General features: G+C 35.3%; 1 protein-coding gene across 1 annotated transcript in view; it reads right to left on the bottom strand.

Moving 5' to 3' along the window:
* LOC101630708 (chromosome unknown open reading frame, human C7orf72) overlaps window positions 1–20,655 on the bottom strand; it is a 63,876-nt gene that overhangs the window by 30,409 nt on the left and 12,812 nt on the right. The window contains exons 3-5 of the mRNA XM_004694484.1: window positions 17,011–17,087; window positions 12,569–12,707; window positions 2,131–2,198 (exon numbers count right to left, since the gene is read on the bottom strand). Coding sequence (XP_004694541.1) covers window positions 2,131–2,198; window positions 12,569–12,707; window positions 17,011–17,087 — 284 coding nt within the window. The remainder of the gene's footprint in view (window positions 1–2,130; window positions 2,199–12,568; window positions 12,708–17,010; window positions 17,088–20,655) is intronic.

Below are 20,655 nucleotides of genomic sequence, written 5' to 3'. Positions count from 1 at the left end.
AATAAAAAATAAAAAAGGTAATTTAATCTTATTTAAATGGTGAAATTTTTCAAAGATTTGAAAAATGTTGTTTTTTGATACTATTTCTTACTAACTGTAATTTATTCAAAAATACACTCATTTTGCTGATTGTAGTGTGGTAAAAAAGCATTCCTCCAATGAAATGTGGAGTCAGTTAACATAAAATTAAATGTTCAAATTTGTCCCTTTGGTGAGAGGATAACAGAATCAACTATCCCAAAATCAGAAAGCCAGGCGACATTCCAGATGACAAAAAGATGAAATAATTTCATTGTGGACAAGATTAGTTTTTTAAATTTAAGATTGTTAGTCTCATTCTACTTTTATAATTGTCCATATTTGTTGAAAAATGCACAGATCTGTTTAAATTGTCATGTAACACCTTCTTATATTTTCTGTTCTAATTTTATGAAATTCTTATAGTGGCTCACTACTTATTTTTGAAACCAACAGAATAAAAATCATTAAATTACTTAGTAAATATACTTGTCAAAGTAGGCTGGAATAAGTACTTAATCATGTTGTGAAAATGAACCCCCAATTTACACTGTTATAGTCAACAGCAAGTGATTTAAAGAGGGACTAATGAAAGCAAAACTCTAAGCATTTTAGAAAAAAAAAGTGAATAAGGAAATATATATATTTCATGTTCAGAAGGATGTTACTATATGTAGAATATAAAAATGTTCACAACTTGAGACAGCAATTCTAGATATGTTTCTGTATGCAAATTCCAGAAATGTGTTTATAGTAGGGTATAAGAATATTGGGGATATTGTTTCCAACTGCAATACAGATTTTATTTTAAAAAATTATGAGAATGGGCCTCCCCTGGTGGCACAACTGGTTAGGATGCAGCACTGCAAGCTGGCTGCAGCCACTTCAGTGTGGGTTTGATCCTCAGCCCTGGAGGTGATCCAAATGGTGTGGCAGACCTCTCCTGGCCTGTCTACTGCTCCCCCCAGCAGTGTACTTCAGTGACCTGCCTGTTCTAGTGAATACTCTCACCTCCCCTGTGCCTCAGGTTTGTACCTCAATTCTGTATGAAGAAATAAATTAATCTGTCTCTGGTGAATCCTCTCACCTCCCCTGTGCCTCAGGTTTGTACCTCAATTCTGTATGAAGAAATAAATTAATCTTTTTAAAAAATTATGAGAATGGATGAATAAATTGAGGTATAGCCATTCAATGGAAAATTATAAAACAGTGCAAATGTATGCCTACACATAGAGACTCAATAAGTATGAATCTTACAAACACAATACTGGACAGAAGTGTTAAGTTGAATAATAAAACATGTGATACCACTTTTATTGGGCTTACAAACAGGAAACACAATGACATATACTGGTTAAAAAACATATTTTTTCAGGATTAAAGGCATATATGCAAATGTGATACATTGAGTACAGAATAATGATGACCCATGAGAAAATAAATGCATATGGCTATCCAATGTATTGGTAGCTCTTTAATTATAAGTAGATACACAGATTATATTATTCTTATTTATTTTCATAAATATGAAATATTCACAAATAAATGGAACAAAATACAATACATACTGATCTGGACTATGTTTTTTAGTGAAAACAAAAAAGAAACAAAATAAGGGCATTTCCACAGGCATAAACATCAAATGTTTAGACACATGCCCAAAATTACATGTGTAAGAATTAGTAATAAACTCATACCTTCTAGCATCAATAGAATACAAAAAACTACATATTACAGAACTTGATAGAAAACAATTTATAGTCCCTTAAAGTCAATAGATTTTGCAAAATTATAATACTTAATACCAAATGATTTATAAATTATCCCTTATTTTGAAAAGATTGTGTTATAAATTTAAACTATTTAGTAGTCTACAGTTTAAGAACAGTTAAGAGCAGATTAAAGAAATCAGTAAACATTGGTCAGTGATTGATTTGGTATTTAGGTTCTTCCTCCTGTCACAGGAATGGAAGCCTGAAACCTCTTGGAGTGCTCTCTAGAATACACAGCCCTCAACTTTCTGTAACACATGGGCTAGTGTGTCAGATTCTTAATTATAAGCATGTGATAGTAAAAAGTCTGGTAATGAAAAAAGTAAGAGATAAAACTTACAAAGTAACTGGTTTTACTGGTACCAGCAATGGTCTTGTTTGAAATCGGTCCCAGAGTCCACCAACCATCTAAAATGATCATCAAAATGAATGGCAGCATTTAATAAACAAATTACTAGTATGCATGCATCAATTGCTATAATAATTTCTAATATATAAGTAACTGTGTTCTTAACAGTTATGCCTGCACCCTATGGCATGTCTTTGACTCATAATGAAAAGCATTCTCCAAACATCTTCAGTCACTCTGGTTTGCTCCAAATCCACTCCTGATTGTCACACAGCTCCCACATTCTTTATTTCAGTTTGTTTTCAATGCACAGCTGGAATCTGTCCATTATCCATCTCCTTTGTATCAAAGTCTTTGTGCAAGATCTGATTTTGCTTTTCATTCCAGAGATTGTGAAAATTTTAATCCAACTCAGATTTCTCCCTTATCCAGTTAAGCCCAGATCCTGAGCTTTGAACCTCATCTTCCTGGGAAGGACTTTGGATACCAGTATAATATAACACCAAAAAATAAATAATAAATGACCAAGTTTAAAAAAAAATATTGTAAAATATTTGAGATATCCTAAACATAACTATAAGAATTAAGACATATATTTTTACTTTAATTGAGTTTTAATTTCAATTTGAAAACCACATGCTGAGACTTTACATAAAGTTTTTTTTGTATCTCGTTATTATGTTTTTTTGCCCCCCTCTGTAAAACTTGAAGAAGTTGCTTAAGATAATATGGATTCTAAATCAGTGGTTTATCTCACTGTAGGAAGAGCACAAGGGACAATGGTAATGGTACACAGGTGAACTAGTGGTGGAAATTCTTGGGAACCACACACGAAATGATAAAGCATATATTGTATAAAAATGAAGAATGATGTAAAAATATATAAAATATTTAAAAATCAAATCAGTGATTTATCAATATATTTGGAGTCCATATATAGAATTATATTTCAAAACAATTGGCCTCCTTTTCAGTCCTAAAGATTTTGTATGAAGTTAACAAAACTTCATTAAGGTCACTGGATTTCAGCATATTAATGGAGTTCCAGCTCAGTGGAACTAAAAGATAACAGAAAGCTAAGAAATGAAAAGCTGACCAACAAGGCAGCGAAAAGTCACGGGATTAAGTTCTCTCTTGGATATAGTGATTAAGGGAGAAACCGCAGCAAACTCCAGGAAAATCTCAGACATTATGAACATAATTGGCAACACAGAGGAAAAAGGAGGAAGGTGAAAACAATGGAAGATATGAGTGGAAAGTATTGACAAGGATCCAATCCACCCCCCACTCCACCTACAAACCCAGAACACCGCAACCAAGGAAAGAAAAGGAAGAGAAAATACTTGAAAGCAACTGGGAAAGTGGAAACATATAAAAACCCCAGAGAGAGAAACAAAGGTCAGCAGTTTGATTTGTGTGGAGGGGAGAGGGACTACCACAGATCCACAGGGCTAAGACCTGTGGGAAGGATAAGACTCAGCCTTCTTGCCAACACTGTGGGCAGGTCAGGGTCCTGGTACAAACTGTGGGAACACATAGTCCCCTGAAACTGCTCCCTCCTTGAGTGGCAATTCTCTGATAGTAGAATCCAGGCAAGGTACAACATCCAGCATTGGTCTTGACCAGGGTGTGCCTCTGTTGCTGAAACAGTCCAGTCTCTGCCATGAACAGGCATCTTGAGCTTTTGCTCCCAAAAAACTTAGGGGTCAGGTGGGATGTGACAGCCTGTGCTGAGCTCCTGGCCACAAGCTGGTAGAGTGGCAAGGTGTGGCTGCAGGTGCTGAAACAAGTGTGTCCCTTTCTTGAACAGGGAGAGTTGGCTTTCACTTCCCAGGACTTTGGGGGCTGGGCAGGGTGGGACAGCCTATGCTCAGTTCCCAGTCAGTAACAGGAAGAGCTGTAGGGTGAGGCTGTAGCTCACTGAAACAGGCAGGGTTCCTCTGTAATAAAAGGCAGTGCACAGCACCTAGTCATAACTAGAAGTTGGGTGGTAGCAGAGACATCACTACTAGCACATAGTATCTCATCCAAATTGGAAACCATGTCAGGCTGGGGTCACTGCCAACAGGAGCACAAAGCTCCCCTAACAAAATCAGGGAATCAAGAGACCACTGCCACCAATAAGAATGTGTAGCCCCCAATCACAATCACAAACTAGGAATCTCACTCCCCCCACCCCCGCCCAGACACACACACACAACAATGGAAAGAGATAGAGCAATTTACTACATACGACACACATACTCAATACCATACTGACAACATCATCACCCCTATGGAGGATTGGCACATTATACCTTGACCAGTCTAAATAACAATCTTTGGTCACCCCAGAAAGAATACCAGCCAATACTAGCAACAAAGAGTCTCAATACATAGAAAGCATTAGGAAACAAATGACAGGGAGAAGAAAAGTACAAACACCCAAGCAAGCCTACAGGGGAAAAATCCACCACAAAAAGATCAGTCATCAGAAATCAACAAAAATATAGAGAACTGCTCAGCCTATCAGATAGAGAATTTAGAATCATCGTGATTAACAAACATAAAGACCATTAAAAGGGAAAAAAATGATATGAGATGAATAATCAATGAATTGAAGAACAAAAACGAGACCTTAAAAAAGGAAATAAGAGGAACACAGGATATTAAAAGACTACCAGAGGAGATAAAGAATTCTGGGGAAAGCATGAAAACAGAAGAGATAAAATGGAAGAACGAATTAGCACCCTCAAAGACATAGAAATAAGAAGAATCAAAACAGAAAAGGAGAAAGAAATAAAAAGGAAAGGAAATGAAGAAACCATCTGAAACTATGAGGAAATATCATGAGTTAAAGGTTTCCCAGAAGGTGAGGAGAAAGCCAAGGACTCCAGAAAATATTCACAGAGATAATTGAAGAGAACTTCCCAAGTATGAAGAAGGAGATGAAAACAGACAGACAAGATGTGAGAACACCAAACTACCATGATGAAAGGAGAAATACAGCAAAATGCACAATGGCAAAGCCGTCAGGAAGCCAAGACAAGGAAAAAATTAATGAGACTGACAACAGGGGAAAAACAACTTATAAAGGAAAACCAATTGGGCTGACATCAGACTTCTCTGAAGAAACGCTATAGACAATAAGAGAGTGGAGGGAAATGTTAAACAAACTCCAAGACATCAAATGTCAACCAAGAATACATTATCTCCTTCCCCTATGAAAAAATAAGGACAATTTCCAGACAAACAGAAACTCCACAATTTTGTCACAACTAAGCCCCCATTCCAAAAAATACAAGAAGTCCTTAAGCCAAAGTCAGCAGAGGGATGAATAAGAAGGATCAAAACAAGTAATAAAAGCACAAAAAGAAACAAAATTGCAAATATAGGTTTCAATGTGTCAATATTAATTCTAAATGTAAATGGTTTAAACTCATCAATAAAGAGATATAGAGTTGCAGGTTGGATTAAAAAACAGAACCCAACTTTCTGCTGTCTCCAGGAAACACATCGAACTACAAAGACAAAAATAGATTGAAAGTAAAAGGATGGAAAACAATCCTACAAGCAAATGGACCAAAAAGAAGGCAGGAAGAGGTATACTATATCAGGTAAAATAGACTACAAACTAAAAAAGTTTAAAAGAAGAGACACATGGCTACTACATTATGATTTAAGGGGCAATTCAGCGAGAAGACATAACAATCATCAACTTATATACACCAAGTGAAGAAACACCAAAATATATCAGGAAACTACTGTCATCTATGAAAATGCATATTAGAGAAAATACACACATAATAGGAGACCAATATGCCACTCTCAACAATGGACAGATCAACAAGACAAAAAATAAGCAAGGACACTAAAGTTCTCAACAAGGACCTAGACCTCATGGGTCTAACAGACAGCCATAGAACATTGCACCCCAAAAAATCTGAGTACACATTTTCCTCAAACATTATTTTTAAAAAGACAGCACCTGCAGAAGAGCATGCCACTTTGAATTTTTTGAAAGCAACTCAGTATAAATAAAAATATGCCAGAGTACATTGTGGAGGGAATGTGTGTGAGTGGAAGAATAAAAGGATGAGGAGGGCCTCCATGGTGGCTCAACTGGTTAAGCCACAACACTATGAAGATATCTGCCACCCTATAGCACAAGTTTGATTCCGTCCAGGGAGCTGCCCAACATGTCACAGCATACCTCTTCTCTTTCACTCACTGCTCCCCTAAACAGTATATTTCAGTCAATCAACCTGTTCTGCTCCCCACTCTGTATCTGATGAATGTTCTCACCCAGCCCCAACCACTTGCTTGCACCTCAGCTCTTGTGTGCATAAATAAATAAATCTTCAAAAATATATAAAATAAAAAGAAGAGATGAAGCTAGGAAGGTTGTAATGAGTGAGTAACAGAGAATTAGATATGTGTCATATCAAGGAGAGATGGATTTAAAAGCAATGATCACTTTAAAGAGTGATCACATTTAAAAATGATGGGTTTTAATTAGAGGAGAAATAGGAAGAGATTCATACTTTAGGAAAAGTACTCTGTGATGTGCACAGAATGATTCATGCGATAAAATTGATACTCAGAAATGAAAAGAGTGGGTAACACTTGTGTGGTATGCTTTATTTTATTAAATAATGAGAACTCTATGATTCAAGGATTTTTCCATTTCGCCTTAAAAATATAAAGAGGTAATGAGGGAGACCAGAAACTTGTAGAAGACTCAAGATTCTGGGCTCCATTCCTCTATATACAAATTACATCTAAACAAAATAGCAACCTCTGAAAGCTAAATTGATGAATATATCATATATTAATAGCAATGACATGGGTAGGGAAAACTAATTATACTGAATTTACAGCAATACTGAGGCAGTACAGCCCACAAAGGGAGGAGCGCATTATGTAAACTCAAGAGCACATACACTCTCACAGACTTTAAAAAACAAGCACTGCACTGTAGAAAACACAGAGTTGGCATGAAGAACACAGGTTACACCACTAGAGAACTATAGCAGTCAGGGCACAGAGTGGTGTTTGTCAGCTAAGTCAGTTGGAGCCTGAGCTAGTGGGCAGAGCCAGATACTACCACCTGTGTCTCTTTTTAGATGAGGCAACATGTGATTGTGATTAAAAAAAAAAAAATCTGCCTGACCTCTACAGCCAGCCATGACCAAATCAGAGACAACTGAATATTATCACTAGCTACAGTTTGAAGAACCTGGTTATTAATAACAGAAACAAGTACCCCAGGATATGGCTTGATACTGGTAAAACAAAAGCTTCTAGTTTGTTCTTGGCTATAGTTCTTACCTAGTGCTACATCTACTGCTCAATCAAAAGCAAGAGGCTGACCCTGATGTGAGCCTTTTAATGATGTTTGGCCATGAGTTGGCTAATAAGGGGATCTAAAACACTGTAAGAAGTTTGAAATCTTGATTCTCATTTGGGGCAATCTTTCTGTGCCCTGGTTCCTTCTTACTAATCCTTATTGGGGCCAGTGCCCACACATCCATCCATGAAATAACAGACACCTAAAGACACTGGATAAAATATAAATAGGTCGTATAAAGTCAATTTGTTCAAATTAGAAAAGGCAACTCCCTGTTACAATTATAAAAATTAAAAAATGAAATGTTAGAATATGTTACAAATACTAGAACAACTCCCTTCCCCCAAGAGAAGTCTTACTCCATCAGAGCTGTATAATATGAGTAATAACAAATTTAAGGTAGATATCATAATCATGTTGGTGAATTAAGAAAACCAGTAAACATCAAAAAGAAGACATCATAAAGATAATTATGCTACCATTATTAATAGAACTAATGAACTAAAAAAATGCTAAATTTAAAAATACAAGAGAGAACATCCACAATATTAAATATAAGTAGTATAGAGAATTATGGAACCTAAATTCACAGTGTTGGAGAACATATAAATAGAACAAAAAGGGAAAAATAAGTTAAAAATAGAGAAAATATAGTAAAACTGATTTATTATAACATAAAAAGATATAGTATCTGTATCATGAGGGTTCCAGAAGGAAAGCGAACATGAAAGACATAGTAAATGTATTTAAATAAATAATTATGAAGCGTCATCTCAATACGGAAAATTAATTAGTCATTCTGATTCAAGATGTATAGCGTTCCAAAAAATAATACCATACGGATTATGTTGAGTGATGTAAATCAAAAGTGAAAGACAGATTTTGAATGCTTTCACTCATCTGGAGAAAGTAAATAAACCAAACCAATTACAGACAAACAATAGAAGAAATAAAAATACAAACTTGGCAAAAAATAAAGAAGATAATGGTTACCAGAGGGAATAGAGGAAAGGATGAAAATAATGAGGTAGGAGACAGATGGTGTAAGAAAGAGAACAGGTGGTTTGTTGGAGGGATATAAAAAAGTAGAGAGATTTTACTTAAAAAATATGGCATTCCTTGCAAACTAGTACAACCACTATGGAAAACTGTTTGGAGGTTCCTCAAACTGCTAAAAATGGAGCTTCCCTATGACCCAGCAATCCCACTCCTCGGTATCTACCCAAAAGACACAAAAATATTGATTGAAAAAGATACTTGTACCCCCATGTTTATTGTTCTTTATTTACAATTGGAAAAACATGGAAGCAGCCCAAATGCCCAAAAGTAGATGACTGGATTAAAAAGATGTGGTACATATATACAATGGAATATTACTCAGCAACCAAAAAAGGGAAACACATGTCTTTTTCAGCAACTTGGATGGAGCTAGAAAAGATCATGCTTAGTGAGATAAGCCAGAAAAGAGAAAGAAAAATACCGGATGGTTTCACTCATAGCAGGAGTATAATGGACCAGGTGGAAAATAACAAAAATAATGAACAACCATATACCAGAGACATTTTGTGGGGGTGGAGTGGGGAATGGGTTCAAAAACGGGGTGGGGGGAGGGAAATGCACGGGATTATGGTGATGGCACATGGGTGACTTGGTGATGGGAAACCCGCGGGGATTACAATTGAAATGGAAAAAAAATGTACAAAATGATGTAAAAATAAACTTTTGTAATAATAAAAAAAAATGGCATTCCCTAGTGGTTTAGATAAGTCTCAGATCTATCACCACTGTGGCCTGTGTTCAATTCTCAGCCACGTAGCTGACCCACATATAGAACAACTGACTTCTTCTGTCACACCTGCTGCTGAAATACAGCATAGGGCATTGGAAATGGACCTAAACAAATCATCAGGAAAATGTAAAAAAATAAAAACTAAAAAAAATATTTCAAAGGCAATATGTTCTGATATCTCAAAAATAATATTAAATGTAAAAGATTTGAATTCACTAATTAAAAGGTATAGAGTAGTTGAATAGATTTCAAATTTATAGTTAAAGATGGGGAAACTATTCAGTAAGCACATGGCAATAAGTAAAGCTGTCAAGAACATCTTTACTTGTATCATATAAAATTGATTTCCAGTTAAAAAGGGTGACAAGATGTAGAGATATTTATTGCATTGTGATTAAAAACCTAATTAAATTAAACATTATAAATAATATACAACAAATGATGGAGCACCACACTATATTGGACAGTTATAAATAGAAGTAAAGAGAGATATGGTAAATTATACCTTGAAGATTTTAATACTCTACTTACAACTGCAGGAAAATCAATAAAGTAAAGTATATATTAAGAAATAATAGTCTTAAATGTGGAGCTATCCCATCAATAAAACAGGTCACATAGAAATCAATGCACACATAATTTTCAAGTGTGTATCGGGCAAAATCAAGAATCAGCCATATGTTGGGAGAGAAGTCAATTGTCAATAAAACTACAAATATTAAAATCTTATCTAGAAAGCATTATTTTTTACCATAATGCCTTCAAGCTAAAGAACAACTATCTTAAAAAAAAAAAAAGATATGATTAGAGGGAGACAAAGCAAATGCTGCTCCATAAGTATTGGAATAAAGATAAAATTAAGGAAGAAATAAGAAAATATTGAAACTAGTGCAAATGAGTACACAAACTGTCAGAATGTATGGGATACAGCAAAAGTAGTCATAAGAGGGAAGATTAGGCGTCTCCCTGGTGGCTTACAGGGTAAGTCTCAGTTCTATCACTGATGGCCTGTGCTTGATTCCTGGCCAGGGACCTGACCCACATGGTACAGTAGAACTCTCCTGTTCCACTACTGTTTCCCTCAGTAATATATATTTCAGCAGATCTGCCTATTCTGTTCCCTACACTGTCTCTGGTGAATCCTCTCACTCTCTGCACCTCTGACCTACATCCTAGTTCTATATAGAAATAAATAAAGAAATAATAAAAGGAGGGATGGTAATTGCAATTCAGATCTATGTGAAGAAACAAGAAAAATCCCAAATAAACAATTCAAGACTACTTAAAAGGCCCCAAATAGCCATGCCAAACCTGACAAAACGGGAGAAAAAGATGGAAGCATCTTGTTATCTAACTTTAAACTACTCTATAAAAATAATTAAAGCAATATAGTATTAAATAAAAATAGACACATGAATAAGTGGAAATGACTTAACAGCACAGATACAAATATGTATACATACCAATATACTTATCAATACTTAAATTCATGATAAAGAAACCATGACCATACAATGGGGAAAGGGGAATGTCTAGTAAGTGGTATTTGATAACCTGGACTGTTATGTAAAAGAAGGAAGTTGGATCACTTTCTAACTCCATGTACAAAAATAAAGTAAAAATGGATTAAAGATTTATAAAAACAAAACAAAAACCCTATAACAATGAAATATATGAACAGTTCAGTGATTCATCATGACATCAATGATAAAGATGACTTTAGAGATGTGTCCCTTATTGTAAGGGAACTAAAAGCAAAAATATGCACTTGGAGTTACTCAAGTTAAAAAAATATTTTACAGCCCTCCCTAGTGCACTACTGGTTAGTCCATAGCACTGCAAACTGGCCATAGCTGCTCTGGTGTGGTTCGATACCTAGCCCCAGAATTAATCCATATGGCAGTGCAGACCTCATCTGTCTCTTTCACAGCTCCATTAAGCAGTGCTCTTCTTTGATCAGCCTACTCTGCTCCCCACTCTGTCTCTGGTGAATCTTCTCATGACCCTGCATCTTTGGCCTATACCCCAGTTCTGTACCTAAATAAATCTTTAAAAATATTTTAGACTGTGATATAAAATAAAAGTAGATTGAAAATGAATGACACACAATGCTCACACATTGCACACCTAATAAGGTGTTAACATTCAAAATATAGAAAATAACATATTCAATTTAACAATAAAAAATATTAATGAGCCGCAGATATGAATACATAGTCCCCCAAATAGGAAATAAGTGTTATTATTTCTTTTAATAAGGAAGATGGAGCTCAGAACCACAATGAAATATCACCTCACACCTTTTAGAAAGGTTCATAACAAAAAGATGCCCAGAAAGTTCTGCGGAGAATGCAGAGAGAAAGAAGCCTTGTTGGTAGCAATGTTAATTGGTACAGATAGCTTGGAAAATCATCTGGATTTCCTTTATGCACCTAAAAATGGAAATACAATATGACCCAGCAGTCCCACTTTTGGCATCTATTTAAAGATGGCTTAACTAAAACCATCGATCAAAAATTATACATTCTAAATTGCTTGTTGTACCATTATTTATAATGTTTAGGATGGAAACAATCCAAGTGTCCACTGATCAAAGATTGGTGTAAGAAGAAGTGGTCTATTCATACAATGATGAAATATATGCAAACATGAGGAAAGAAAAACTTTGCCATTATACAAAAATGGAAGGATTCTGAGGAAATTATGTATAGTAAAGGAAGTTGGTATAACAAAGACAAAATTGGCTGTTTACATAGAAGATGACTTCATAGAATAAAATAATTAAAAAAAACTAGCAGACACTAATTAACAAAGTGAGGCTTCTGAGGTTCAGAAGGATGGAACACAGAGAGAGGATTAAAGGCATGCAAAGAATAAAGGTGAGAAAAAATATTATTTTAGAAAAAATGTGCTTTTCTGGAAATGAAGCACAGTGGTAAGTTCTAGATTCAGTTTCAAAGGTTGTTCACAGAATAGGTTCTCTGTAAAATCATAATCATTTCACAATATTATCTTCATCATTTACTCCTAGTTTTGAATTTTTTAATTAAAATAGTCACTGCAAATGACTTTTTAGAATGAGATAATCTTTAAATAGATGATAGAACAAGTTAAATTGAACAATTTTTCAACAATGATAATATTAAGGCATTTTCAGTGATTGAAGATTTTTCTGATTATGTACCTTTAGTTCCACAAAAGTATGTATCTAGTCTTTCAATTATTTTTAGCAATGAAAAAGTAGTACTGTAGCTAAATATTTTGAGTTCAGCTAAATAGTAAAAATGTTGTGCTTGAGAATATTTACTGACCTGTGTTATTGCTGGTTTGCCTTCATATCTTTTTTGTGTAAAACATTGTGAAATAAGGTCAGCAGCCTTTTCCAGTGTTGTTTCTTCTGGAATGAGTTTTGGTGGTAGCATTTTGTCCCATGGAATAGCCTCATAAGCTCTATGAATTTATTAAACAATGACATTTTACAAATAAATGTATTTATTTGGTATAAATCTAATGAGAGCATTGTGATGGTATGCAGACTTAAAAAGTACTCTTTTAAGATTTCTGCCCTCTCGTTTATACATACATAATCACCTCCCCCTTTACCATAACTAGACAAGAGTATGTTAATAAAACAGTCCTGAGATACTTTGCATGCAACTTGACATGGCGAAAGGGATCATGCACAATAGGTCCTAATCAGGTGAATCTAGGTAATCAAAGGTGGATTATCAAAAATGTGTCTGACCTAAACTGGTGAGCTGCAAAGAGACAAAAAAGGTACAAAGATACTCTTAAGTTATCCTCTTTGTTTCTTTAGAACTAATTGTGTGAGTACTACAACTATAATAAATGGAGTTCTGCCAAATATCTAAACAATTGTGTAAGCTGATGACCTAGCCTCAATTTACACTTTGACTCTAGTCTTAAAGCTCTGAGTCTTGAATCCATCTGGGCTTTACCTGGACTTCTGACCTACAGAACTGTGAGATAATACATAGGTATGATTGAAAACCATCAAATATTTACTCTGCTACACAACAGCAGCAAACTAATTCATGTACTTATACATATCTTACAGTATACCAAACCTTTCATTTGAACTTCACAGGAAACCAAGAAGACCACTAATTTACAATTACCTAAGTTATAATTTAGAAAATTGTTTTTTTGTTTGTTTGCTTATTTGTTTAAAGTCACTTAGCTATTTTTGTTGAGACAGGACTAAAATCTAGATTACCCATTTCTGGAGAGCCAACAATATTACCACTGTTTCATACCACTGCAACTAAGTTCTACAAATAAAGCACTCCAGCCATCTTAGTAAATTCAGTAATTATAAACATAAGGATTTGGGTTTAAAAACTATCATCTTGCACTTGGAGTTTTGAAAGTTACTATTATTTTGACAGATTTACATGACAAAAGCTGTGGAACAGGTTCTAATTTGATCATTCATAAAAACAAACAGCCCTCATTCCAGTGTCTCTGAATTGAAAAGATTTATGACTAGACTGCCCAAGAGGATATGATCCTGTTTCTGCACAGTCTTAACTTAGTACAAAAGCTTCCTCCCTCCGCCTCCCTCCCTCCCTTCCTTCCTTCATTTCCCCCCTTCCATATTAGTTTTTCTTGAGTTCACATTTTCTAATATTGTATATGATTTAGAGGTGTAGGTTCACACCAATTCAAATGTATGTCATCTCATCACACCCACTACCAAAGCATTCATAGTTTTCCACTAGTATATTGGGTCCCTGTTCCCTTTGCATGCTACACTTTCATACTAGATATCTCAGTTCTATGGTCATATTTTCAGGTTTTGTATTGATTCACTTTTGGTCAGCCAAATATGGTGATTCTACCATATGATCCAAAAATTCCACTCCTAGGTATCTACACAAAGAATGAAAAAACAATAATTTGAAAAGATCCATAAGCTCCTATGTTAAGTTAGAATACCCAAGCTATGAAAACAATCTAAGTGCCTAATGACAGGTAAGTGATTAAGAAAATTTGACATGTATGCACAATGGGATAATACACAGTTGTAAAATGATAATATCTTGCCATTTGCAACAACATGGATGGGACTATAGAGGGTTATGCAAATTGAAGTAAGTCAGGAGGAGAAAGAAAATACTGATATTTTCCTTCTGCACTCTGGCCATATTTTTCCAAGTAATGCCACTGTTAGTCTATATCAGTTTGTAAAGTTAGAATTAACAGTGATTATTATTTCCTCAATAAAAAATATTTATACATCACAGTTATTTCAAACACTGTGCTAGGTTCATAGGATTAAAGATGTGGTCTAAAATAAATAAAAGTATCTATTACATAGAAAATGTTGTAAGTTTCAATTTACTAGTATCAGTTAAGTTAAACTGCACAGTGATGGGTCCATAGTATTTTCATTGTGGTGTACACATTTTCAGTTTACACATTCTTCAATTACTGTGCTCTAAAGAAAAGCTAGATCTAGGAATATGTATTTAATTGTAGGAAAGATTAAATTGGTGTTTTTTTTTATGACATTAAATCTGAAGTCACTGTGCTAAGAAGTTAATCTGTGAGTTGAACCACAGCATAAAAGACATTGTTTGAACCTTAGCTATATTCGGTGAGTATTTTGTATAGAGGTTATTTATCTTCCTAAGAAAAATTTTATGAAATTATTTTGAAGAATGGTTATTTGATTTATTTGTTTTGTAAAAATCTGCTGTTTTTAAAGTATAATGACATGACCTGTTCCTAAGATGACCACTCTAATATTTTCCTTATTAAATTATATTTTTGTAAGATCTTGTTATTGTCATTTAGAGACACCTTAAACATACAAGATAAGAATTCTCAATAAAGCATGAACCCAAAGGCATGAACTCTAAAAAAACCATTCTTTAGGGGTCAAGTCCTTCATTTTCAAGATTAATAAACTGATATCTAGAAACACTGGAAGATACCAATGTGTCCTTTTCTGCAGGAAGACGTGTTTGGGGTCTTTTTGTATGCAATTAATGACTTATTTAATGGTCTTTTATCAAACTGTTCTAGGATTTTGAAATTCAACTGCATATCATGAATTTATTCATATTTTTTAAAACCTTATGGGATAATATTTGTTAATTATGTGTTTTTCATGAAATTAAATTTGGTAATGGATGTGCTTTCAATTTGAATGCCAAAAAAATACAGAAGTTGAAATGTGAAACATGTCACATGTATAAAACACCAGAGATAAGGAGGATTGTGGTCAGACAAAAAGTGCTTTGCTGTTGATTTATATCCCTCTATTCTCATTGCTGTTACTGCCTCTACATCTACTTCTCCACACTCTCACTCTAATGACTTCTAAATCTATTGGTGAATTCCAATCATCCATTACAGGACCTCATGTTACTTGGTTGATTTGCATAATATCAAATTGTTCACCACTCTCTTCCCTGTATTACTTTTTAAATTTGCTTTCCAATCACTTCATACCTATCTGTGAGCCATGATACCTGGAATTATTTCTCCCCCTACCCCAAGACTTCTTCAAAATTCTAGATCAATATACCCTATTGAATGCTTTAAATGTACACCTGGATGGTTAATTAATATGTTTCTACTCATCACATCTAAAATTTACTTCTGACCTTTCCCTCCAAGCCTGCCATACCTGCCTTCAATGTGTTACATAATGTCAACATCTAGTCTATCTAGCTGCAATGCCCAACGTTTTCGAATCTTTCTTTCCACCTCTGTCCAACTTATTATTGCCTATCTAGAAATTGTACTAGTTCTACTTCAAAATATGTTTTGAAGACTTTCTACATTCTCCTACAAGTCACCAATATTTTTGACTCAGATAGCAGTAACCTCTGAAAAAGTCTTCCAGATTGTCCTTAGAACATAACAGCAATAATTTGTGCTATTATTGAAATTTGGTGCTAAACTCTCACTTAATTGAGATTAAAAATATTTGTATTTACTATTTGCTTAAAGCTCTGAAATGTTTGTTGCTAAGTCCCCTTGAGCATGTTCTGACCTCTTCTTTTGTTCTCTTCTCTGCTCCAAGCACTCTGCCTATAGTCTTTTACACACACCTTAAACACACTTTGAGAAAGATATTGCTTTTGATAACTTCTGCTGGAATATAAGCAGTTCAGATATCGGTACACCACACCCTGCCTTCTGAGTTTCTGTTCAAATCTCAACTTCATGGACACCTAAACAGAATTCTTATTTATTGCTGTGAACTGCACATGGCACTCAGATCTTATCCTGCTTTCTGAATGAATCTGTCATAGATTCATCACCAAAGTTATGAGTTATTTCCCTAATATATTCTGTTGCTTATTGTCCATCTCCCTTTAGAATGAGAACCCCCTCAGAGGAGTGATCTTTCTCCACTTGACTCATGGATGTATCTCAAAGCCTAGGATATAGACACATAAAAGGTAATGAATACATTTTTGATAAACTGAATGAGCTTTCCTCACCCATGCTTCTCCTGCTATTGTTTTCTATGTTCAAAGAATTATTTTTCCTTTTAATTTTGTTGTTGCATTAAATAAATATTCACTTTATGACTCTTCTTTGAATGGTTTACGTTAGCAATCTATTAAGTAAGTAAATATTCAGAGCTGATCACTGAATTACTCATAGGATCTTGAATATAAAGGGAAAGACATAAAGGGACATAAAGGGAAAGAATCATTAAAGAAGAGGAAATTCATTTTTAATTCAAAATTATATTGGGGAAAATGCTTACTTTTGTGTAGAGGACTTGTAAAATGAGTCATTCGCATTATATTTCTTGCTTGCTTGTTTGAGTGATTCCTCGTCATCCTAAAAAGCATGCAAAATACATTAAAATGCCAGATGTAAGTGGGGATTTCTAATGTTTTCTATTGACAGTGCTTCCTCTGTCACCTCTTCTTTCTTTATCTTCTTTCAGAGCACCTGGATTTATCAGTTTTAATGCTCCCCACTTCTTCTACTTTATTGGGAATTTGCATTTTGTGTAGAGCCTCCAGGGTCCTTTGCACACTAAGGAAGAATTCACTGGAGACTGCTAAGTGTACTTGAACCAGAAAAGACTTTATTAGAGAGGCTCATACATGAGGCAGTCAGTGTAGGAAAGGAGAACGTAACCTGACTCTTCTAAGGGAGTTAAGAGTTATTTAAAGTAAATTATTTAAAGGGTAAGTCGCTTGTGGATCCTCATCTAAGGTAAATCAGGGCAGAGGAGAACAAGGTTGTAGGTTGTTCTGAATTGGGCTATCACTAGGCACATACAGATAAGGTATATTCCAACTCACATTTGGCCTTTTGGCCTTCTCCTTCCAAGAAATTGTGAGGTAATTAGTCAGGACCTAATACTTTTTGTCTATCACAGTGACTTATAATCATTGTGTTGGGCCAAATGATTTGGACTAGCCTCACCAGTCCGTGATTTGCCTTCTTTTTCAAATAAGCATTGAGGCAACTCATTCTACCAGCTCCCAATTCTTTTTACCTAGACTGTCTCCCTGCATCCCATTTGCTTTTCCTTTTCTGGTTTATTGTTCCACTCTTTTTTGCTTATGTGCAGTTTCATCAGTTCTTCCTAGTATGTGACTTTCTTTTAGGTCTACTTTTAGATCTGACTTCACTGGGCTCTCCCTGGTGGCACAGTTCGTTAAAGCACCGCACTAAGAAGCTAAAGCCACTTCAGCATGAGTTCAATCCCTGCTCCGGAGGTGATCCACATGGCGCGCAGACCTCTCCTGACTCGCCCACTGCTCCCCTCAGCAGTGTACTTCATTGATCTGCCTGTTCTGCTCCCCACTCTGTCTTGGGTGAAGTCTCTCACCACCCCCACACCTTTTGCCTGTACCCCAGTTCTGTATGCATAAATAAATAAATCTTTAAAAAAATCTGCCTTCACTTTTGAGTAATGATCTAGTTGGGTTAAATATCTGAATGAAGGGTTATGATTATGTAGCATATTATTGTTTTACTAAATTACTGTTTTTATATTTGCTAATACTTTGTAAAGATTTTTATGTGCCTATATATAAGGCATGTTGATATGTAATTTACTCATTTTTATAATATCTTCATCTGACTTTCTAATACAAGGTTAATTTAGACTCACACTAAGAAAATGTTTCTTAAATAAATTATGTGACTGATGTGATTTATTCTTAAAATGTTGATAAAATCTAGCAGTAAAATCATCTGAGTCTGGAGTTTTCAGTGTGGGAAAATATTTGATAAAAGAAAATTTTAATTATTTATATATTGTATTTTATCTATATCAACTTTTGTATTTTTAAGGAAATTTATTCATTCAATCAAAGATGCCAAGTAAATAAATCAACATGTAATAGTTTAAAATACTCCCTTATTTATCTTTGAGAATAAATTAGCAAAATCTTTTTAATTTCCTATATTGGTATATACATTATTTTCCTTGATCATACTGTTAATTGAAAATAGTTGAAGTGTTTATTAGATCATTAAGTGAAGATTTGAACCCAGGAAGCAGTCTGCAAATTTCACTCTGTAAGAGCTTTTCTAATAAACATGGGCTTAAATTTAGTTTATATGTAGGAACAGTGATATATTGAAATTAATACTGTCAGTAGGAGAGATTTCTAGTTCTAAGACATACAGACCAAAAGATATACTGAGGTTAGAGGAAGACAATAGAGGATTAAATTACTTCCTTCCCAAAGTCTACACATTGTTCAGTGTTTTTAATTTGATTCCATGTTAGGCAGTGGCTAACAAGTGTTCTTTCCTTCAAGCAGTAGTTTCTGGCATATGCAATATGACAGAGACTGTTCACACTGTAATTCAATGAGAATGACTTTGCTCTCTTGTCTGCTAGAGTAGGTAGTGGGTGTTTCCATAAAATTTTGTGATAAATTCACAATGCTATGGGGTAGTCCTCCAAAGGGTCACATAGATTTTCTCAAGAGATTCATAATAGTTTCCTTGACACCTTGTTATGGGAGATAGAAGTCAATTAAAGCCTTGTGAGAAAGAGTGATTTCACCAACATAGCAGCAGCAAAGAGCTATTGGGATTAAGTACTCTCATAGCAACACTCAATAAGGGAGAGATTGCAGCAAGTTTCTGGTAGGACCCAGGCATTTGGACAGGATAGGTGACCCAAAAGATTAGGATGAAGGTGAGAGCAATGGAGAAAGAGAGGAGAGATATATATCAATCGGGACCTTTTCTTCCACCCCACCCAAAAATTCAGAACACTTCAACCAGTGAAAGAAAAAGAGGAGATAAAGTTTTCCTGTTGAAAGCATCAGGAAAACACTGACTCATATAAAAATTTCAGAAGGTGTAAAAAAGTTCAGCAGGTTAATTCATGTGGAAGGGAGTGGGACTCCAGCAGTTTCCAAGACTAAGACTTGGAATTGAGCTGAATTCAACTGGTGATTGTTGAGCAGGTATGAGAACTGCAGGAATGAAAATGTTTAGCCCACATGTCACAGTTGGAAACCAGGCAGGGGCATGGTTGCTTCCACAGGCACATGACCCATGACATAGTCAGAAGCCAGGCAATAGCAGGTGACTGACAATGCAGCAAGTGAGAAATTCCCTACCACAGGTGGAAGCAGGTCTGGGTATTGCCACCACCGAGAGTGCACAGCTCCCTGCCATAGTTGGAAGCTGAGCTGGGGTGTGATCACAACCATGACACATGTCTCCCAGCCATAGTAGGAAGAGGAATAGAGGTGTTGTCACCACCACCAGTGCTCAGGACCCCACCATAGTTGGAAGCTGGACTGGGGTGTGTGTCCACTGCCAATAGGAACTCACAGCCCCCTGCCACACTTGGAAACTGGGCAGAGTAGAACTGCGCCACAACTAAGAGTGTGTAACCCCCAGACACAATTGGAGGATAGGAATCTGACCATCCCTCCTGGGGTTGAGGAAATACAGAGGCAGAGACAGCACCCATCAATAGGCCCACAGCATCATTACACTTGTGGAATTTTGGGACATTAGTGCTAGAACGAATCTGACAGAGTTCTTGACATGCCTAAATGAGCACCTGGAAGAAACACCAGACAATACCAGAAGCATAGTATCCCATCACATAGAATTCATTAGAAAGTATATGACAGGGAGAAGAAAAAAATACAAATAACCAAGCAAGCCTTCAGGGAAAAGACACACCACAAATATAAAATCATTTATCAGAACTCAACAAGGACATAGGAAAACATTTCTGCCTGTCAGAGAATTTAGAATCATCATGATGAAAAAACATAAAGAAGATGACAATAGATGGCCAGATTAAAACGAGGTGGTACATATACACAATAGAATATTACTCAGCAATCAAAACAGATAAACTCATGTCTTTTGCAGCAACATGATGGAGCTAGAAGGGATCATGTAGTGA

Source organism: Condylura cristata, unplaced genomic scaffold (genome assembly GCF_000260355.1).
Source record: "Condylura cristata isolate star-nosed mole 26May11 unplaced genomic scaffold, ConCri1.0 scaffold00044, whole genome shotgun sequence".
In the NCBI taxonomy this organism is placed as follows: Eukaryota; Metazoa; Chordata; class Mammalia; order Eulipotyphla; family Talpidae; genus Condylura; species Condylura cristata.
This window is presented reverse-complemented; position numbering and strand designations above follow the sequence as displayed.